General features: G+C 36.0%; 1 protein-coding gene across 3 annotated transcripts in view; it reads right to left on the bottom strand.

Moving 5' to 3' along the window:
- Window positions 1–5708: 5708 nt before the first annotated feature.
- The window catches only part of LOC147621337 (secretory carrier-associated membrane protein 1-like), a 51990-nt gene continuing 50593 nt past the window's right edge, over window positions 5709–7105 (bottom strand). For all 3 annotated transcript variants that reach the window (XM_086824067.1, XM_086824068.1, XM_086824069.1), the window contains 6 exons: window positions 7020–7105; window positions 6886–6931; window positions 6699–6766; window positions 6408–6456; window positions 6170–6235; window positions 5709–6074 (listed from right to left, as the gene is read on the bottom strand). The exon at window positions 7020–7105 is cut by the window's right edge and continues 8 nt beyond it. In XM_086824067.1, coding sequence (XP_086680193.1) covers window positions 5988–6074; window positions 6170–6235; window positions 6408–6456; window positions 6699–6766; window positions 6886–6931; window positions 7020–7105 — 402 coding nt within the window. In that variant the 3' untranslated portion in view covers window positions 5709–5987. The remainder of the gene's footprint in view (window positions 6075–6169; window positions 6236–6407; window positions 6457–6698; window positions 6767–6885; window positions 6932–7019) is intronic.

Genomic DNA, 7105 nt, shown 5'->3' with positions numbered 1-7105 from the left:
TTAGAGTAATAATTCTTACCTTGCTTGTCGAACTCTACCCTTGCATCCTCTAATTTATTACTCATTCGAAATTACATTGAATAACAAATGAAATGTTTTAGTAATAATTCTTACCTTGCCTGTTGCACTCTACCCTTACATCCTCCACTATTTGCTTTCAATTCTGCAAGAGTGCAAACTTTCTTCTTTCTTTATCTTTTCCCTAATATTCTTTGCTTCTTGCTTTTCTAAGTTTGTCTTTTGCAATTCTTCATTTTCACTTGCAAGTAGTTCCTTCAACTCTGAACACTCAGCAATCTTTTCAAATTTGTCTGTTGCTTCTTGTTGATATAAGTGTTTGTACGCATCTGTAACTGTCCAATGACCTGATATATATCTAGGCAAACCTTTGTAACCATCCCCCACGACAAATTTTAAGAGTGACGTTGGATTGAAAAAATAGGGAGTGAAATTTATGATTGAACATTTGGGATAAATTGAGCCATCACACCAAAGATCAATATGGTGCAATCTTGATGACCTCATGTTCTCTCTCTCCATATGACCAATGCGTGGACCCTTTCTCCTTTATTGAATTGGAGCATAATCTTCTTCAAGATCTATATAAAGATGATAAAGTCTCTTTTGGTTTGAAAGTTTAGCTCCTTCCTTTTTTTCTGCTTGTCTGCTGATACAAACGAGACCTTTTTTTCTGCTTGTCTGCTAATACAAACGAGACCTTTTTTTTCTGCTTGTTTGCTGATACAAACAAGACCTTTTATCATACCAAATTAGGACTATTGGCGCAAAACTGCTTTGCTACCCACCAAAATTTAAAAATTTGGTGGATTTAATGTCCTTTGACTAGGACTCTAGCTCGCTCTAGTTGGGTACCCTTGGCCGTTTTGAGGCTTTTGATGATGATGTGTCCCCTATTGGGTGCACGGCTTCTATATCCTTGCCTTGGAGATTGTCTAGTAGTAGGTCTATTGTCTCGCTGAACCACTCATCAAGATGTAGTATCTAGACTTGTAGAGAAGGTCATGAAGCCTCTTGCTCTTGAGATGGATCATAAATCAATCAATTTGTGGAAACAGTCATCAAAGATGTAGTGTCTATACCCATAGAGACGGTCATAAATTCTCTTGCTTTTGAGACCGATCATAAAATTGATCGATGAGTGATAAGCCAGCAGCATCTCATGTGAAGATACTTGGTTCTAGCAGTGTTACTGTCAAGACCTCTATGATGGTCATGAAGCCTCTTACTCTTCAGACTGATTATAAATCAAACCATCTCCCGCAACACTCATCAAAGATTCTAAACCTATAGAGATGGCCATGACGCCTCTTGTTCTTGAGAGACTAATCAATGAGAGATAAGCCATCTCTGGGGGCAGCATCGCATGTAGAGATACTTTGTTCTCATCTGCGTAGAGGGGAAGGGGGGGCAGCATCTCATGTAGAGATACTAAACTCTCACGGGGATAGCATCTCATGTGGAGATACTTGGTTCCACAAATATTATCCCGTATTCTTTCTCCATCCTCTTTCTTGTGACAATATATATATATATATATATATATATATATATATATATATATATATATATATATATATGTATGTATGTATATATACATGTATATATATATATATATATATATATATATATATATATACATATATATATATACACACACACACACACACACACACACACACACACACACACACATATATATATACATATATCTATATATACACATATGTGTATATATATATATGTGTATATATATATATATATATATATATATGTATGTATGTATGTATATATACATGTATATATACATATATACATGTATATATACATATATATACATTTATATACATGCATATATACATTTATATACATGCATATATACAATTATATACATGTATATATACATTTATATACATGTATATATACATATACATATATATATATATACACACACACACACACACACACACATATATATATACATATATCTATATATACACATATGTGTATATATATATACACATGTATAAATATATACACATATGTATATATATATATATGTATGTATATATATACATATATATGTATATGTATATATACATATACATATATATATATATATATATATATATATATATATATATATATATATATGTATGTATGTATATGTATATGTATATACATATATATACATATATATATATGTATATATATATATATGTGTGTGTGTGTGTGTGTGTATGTATATGTATATGTATATATACATATATACATATATATATGTATATATACATATATATATGTATATATACATATACATATATATATATATATATGTATGTATATGTATATGTATACATATATATATGTATATATACACACACACACACACATATATATATATGTATACATATATGTATGTATGTATGTATGTATGTATGTATGTCTCTGTGTGTGTGTGTGTGTGTGTGTGTGTGTGTGTGTGTGTGCACGCGCGCGCGTGCGCTCCATCACTGGTTGCAACAATGAAGGCATGTCTCAAGACCTCGTCGCTAGCCTTGTCAAGTGGGTTTAATTATCTAAGCCAGCATCCTACTTTGCCTCCAAGGTAAAGTCTAAATGAGTAGATCTTGGGGTGGGACTATCAATCTATCCCCCCATGGCCTTGAAAATTTGATCGAACTTCTCTAGGTAGTACTGATTGGGATCTCCAATTTCATCAAATTTGGTTCATCAGTGGAACGTAAGGAAGTGGTTACGTGAAACCCTTTGTTTCAAGCTACGGAATCTCTTACCCTATAGGGATGGTTTGTGTGGTTTCCAATGGCACTGATAGTGCACATATCAAGGAGTGTAGTGATGAACAAGTGCTACTTAGGAAAATCATGACCCTCAAGACACTGATTTTTCTAGGGCACCCTAAGTATCTTTTCTATTTGAGTCTAGGGTAGTCATCTAGCTTTGGCAACATGTACAGGAGAGTATCTAGAATCAACTCGAGGATAGTTTGAACTACATTGCATGGAGCTCCCTACACCTAAGCAAAAGACATTGCTTTTGTTCATGTTCACAAGAAGGTGCCTAGGAAGACAAGAGAAGATAGATACAAATTGAGAATAAGTACGAGGTAGCTAAAGAGTCCCATGCTAACAAGGGACCAATTAGTAGTTAATGTTTAATTTAATATAAAATTTTCAATGGAAATTTAATGCCACATGGCAAAATGTGCTTCATTACTTTTCAAAAAACATTGTTATGGTACCTAATTAATGCCCAATTAAAGAATATTATTGTATTTCGAGGTGAGTTGTCCCAATGCAAGAAAATTAGGTTATTAGAGATGTTTGGGCTTGCTTAACATAAGAGGAAGTAAGTTAAAGAGGTGATGGCCAAGAAAGAGTGACTAAGGAGGAGAGAGAGAGTAGGCCATGTTTGTTTTTTCCTTTTCTTTTTTTCTTTTTTTGGGTGCAAGGAGGTAGGGGGGTTGAGGTTGTGGGGAGGCATCATAAGTCTAACAAATAATATAGTGTGAGTATACACCATATAAATAAACAACATAGACATGGTCTCAATGAGACATCACCAAGCTACCATTATATGAAATGCCCTCAACTTGACATTAAATTAATCTAATATAATTTACCATCTCTCAAAATCACTTTCCCGCATGTTAAACAATGTAATACTTTATATAGAAGCATCAAGAAGATCAATCATTTCCTTCACTATCCACAAATCTACCCCACCCGCCTCCCCAAACCCAACAATCACACTTTCTAGTAACTTGAAATTCACCATCCTCTTTCAATGACACCTCTCCAACCTCTTCTGACCGTTTCGAACTTGATCAAGTAGCAACATTGTTATGGCGCCTACTTAATGCCCAATTAAATAATCTCATTGTATTTTTGGGTGAGTGGCCCCAATGCAAGAAAATTAGGTTATTAGAGATGTTTGGGCTTGCTTGACATAAGAGGAAGTAAGTTAAAGAGGTGATGGCCAAGAAAGAATGACTGAGGGGAGACAAAGTAGGTCATGTTTGTTTTTTTCTGTTTCCTTTTATGGTTGTTGGAGGGGGAAGGCCATAGCATAGAATAAGCCAAGGAATTGAGTGCCCTATAAGTATCTGAATACTCACTTAGTAACCTGTGATTGTTGTGGGGAGGCATCACAAGTCTAACAAATTATATAATGCGAGTATATTGTATGTATTTAAACACCATAAAAATAACATAAAGATGGTCTCAATGAGACATCACCAAGTTACCATTATATGAAATTCCATTGAAAGAGTATATTAATCTAATATGTTAAACAATGTAATACTTGCTATAGTAGCATCAAGAAGATCAATCATTTCTTTCACTATCCACAAATCTCTACCCACCCCAACGCAACAATCACTTTCTAGTAACGACATCAATATTTGAAAATTGCCAGCTATAAACTCTTTTAAAGCCACTTCTACAACCTCTTTTGAGTGCTTCGAACTCGATCAAGCAACAACATTTCTATATAGTCGCATATACAGCTATACAATATTTTACCTTCTCTGCACATTTCACACCCCCATCCTGAGGATAAGGAGAGTACATATGATCAAACTTCATAAACATTGCCCTCAAAAAACGCACAATATAAAGCAACGTAATTAGTATGACTTAGTGTTCAATTAATCATCAATCTTGTCTTCTCAATCTTCAGATTAAATCTACTTATTCGCAATATTCAATTACACCAACACATTATCTAATTGGTCAATTAAATTAGCTTATAAATCATAAACAAGATAAAACATCAAAAAGACTAATAAAACAATATGGGCTCTTGAGGATACAAGATAGCCTCAGGCCAATGAGAGATGGAAGGTCAATACACACTAGCTAAAACAAAGGTCGTCAAAAATCCTGATGCAATACACGCCACCCAGAACTAAGGTAGCCAATTATCTTGAGCAAAAAGTGATATGTATTCTTGTCATCGTGTAATACATATGAACGTCCACACACACTTTCAAGTGCCACAAGTACGACTTTGCCTACTCCTATCTAGGCTAGCTTTCTTCTTCTTTTTACTAATTTCAATTCTAAGGATTGGCATTTACACTGAAACTTTAAAGAATTTCACAGAATCTTTACAAGGTACAACTCAGTCCATCCTCTCAATCTAAATGATTCGAATGCAGCACTCAAAAGAAATGGTTCATAAACTATTCAAGATGCTTAAGTTCGAGAGCTTGTGTCAAGGCCGCAAATTATTGGCTTCTTTTTTACAACTTTGTGGGATGTCATCTATAGACGCATCAGTACACTGATGCTATAGGATGCATATTGGCTCAACCCGGGCTATTAATTAAGTGGCCATGTAAATAATAGTATGTTTTAAACCATCCTCCTCCCTGCGCCAGCACCAAGCCCCTACCTGTGCCTTGCTCCTCCCTTACGCTCTCACGTTCACCCTTCCCTACCCAAAGCTGCCTATGCTCCCAACCATTCCTCTTTATAGGTTCTCTTGCCTTCTCCCCTTTGAAGCCCCCTCTGGATCCAAAACTGATGCACTCCTAGCTGAACTGTTTGTCTTGATATACTTAAGGTAATGCAATCATTCACAAACTCTATTTATACAGCATTTTTAAAGGGTGTTCGAAATTCTCCTTCCAAGTTCTCCTAGTGTACTCTCTGACAATCCTGTTGATGGAACCCGACAAATCACTTGAATTAATAAATCCACTAGAACTCACAAACTCACTGATGAGGACTTGTAACAGCTTGTTTTGCTTACATAAGGTATGGCCAGCTGGCATAAGAACCTGACGACACACATGCCGCCTCGTTTTGTCTCCGTTTAAAATTTGACAATGATGAACAATAAAAACCACTGAATTACAACACAAGGCCATTAACACAAGGTGCTTGAGATGTCATCAAAACAAGGGAGATCTTCACAAAACTTCCTCCAACATGACCGATCTACAAAGTGGCACTAGCAGCCCCCTTCACAGCTTCTCTTTTCATTTCAGCAGCTTTTCCAGACCCCCGGAAGTACATATACACTTGCTGCAAAAACAAAACAATTAAAAATGTCAATTGATTGCAGATATCTTTTCTGTACACACGCGCGCGCACACAAAATCTGTTATTCAAACCAATACCTGTAGGACCCACAAGCTGAGCAGAGTCTCTAAACAGAAACAAGCAAAGCCAACGATGTAGAGTATCTGCACTCCATGCATTACACCAAAAAGGGAATGTTTAATTCAATACAAAACTCCAAGTCTTCGGGTCTTTACAGACTGAACACACCCTCTCCCCCTCCCCCACACACACACACACAGAAGGGCAGGGGTTGGACACAGTTTTCACTGAGTTCTTGTCTTTGTAAGTACTTACCCCAACAATGGTAGAATTCGAAAACAAATCAATCGCAGGTAGGATGCCCCTGGGATTCGGGATGCACAAATCAAGAGAAAAACAAATTTAGCTTATCACAAAACTCTTTTATAGCTAGAAACCAAGGTCAGAAGAATGTACAAATTTTTCCAGCAATTTCGAGAAGATAAAGCCCACATGGTGCTTTCTCTTTAATTCAGCCATGTGCATTTTTTAGAAGAGTGCATGTGGTAGACTTTCATAACTAAAATGGTTGGATGCTTGTGCGTGTGTGAGCCATAGAGGACTTACGCTAGAGAATCTCCTTTGAAGACAACAGGTGGTGCCACTGCTGCAAATATTGTGAAGCACAAGTGGAGCTGCCAAAGATCCAAAAGATAACCATTGCTTTAGTTCCAATTGGTGCCATTCATCCCAGTAAACTTTAAGAGTTACTCCCCATTCTGACAATGCAAGAGCGCTCAGTTTGTAAACGTACGAAGTAGAACAAGAAAAACCATCCAAACTTCAAGGCACTCTCGTTCCTGAAAGAATAATTCAGGGAGGATACTAATTAAACACGTATTTTTCATAATAAAACAACATAGACTCTGGTAAGAAACTTTTATCCACCTCATTGCTCGATAGAGTGGCTTATACCACAAGACATAGGAGCCAGGAATGCCTGAAATTGCATAGATGACTGCAAGAAGCCATAT

The sequence above is a fragment of the Cibotium barometz genome, chromosome 30, assembly GCF_041138505.1.
Source record: "Cibotium barometz isolate CiBa-2024 chromosome 30, ASM4113850v1, whole genome shotgun sequence".
Lineage (NCBI taxonomy): Eukaryota > Viridiplantae > Streptophyta > Polypodiopsida > Cyatheales > Cibotiaceae > Cibotium > Cibotium barometz.
This window is presented reverse-complemented; position numbering and strand designations above follow the sequence as displayed.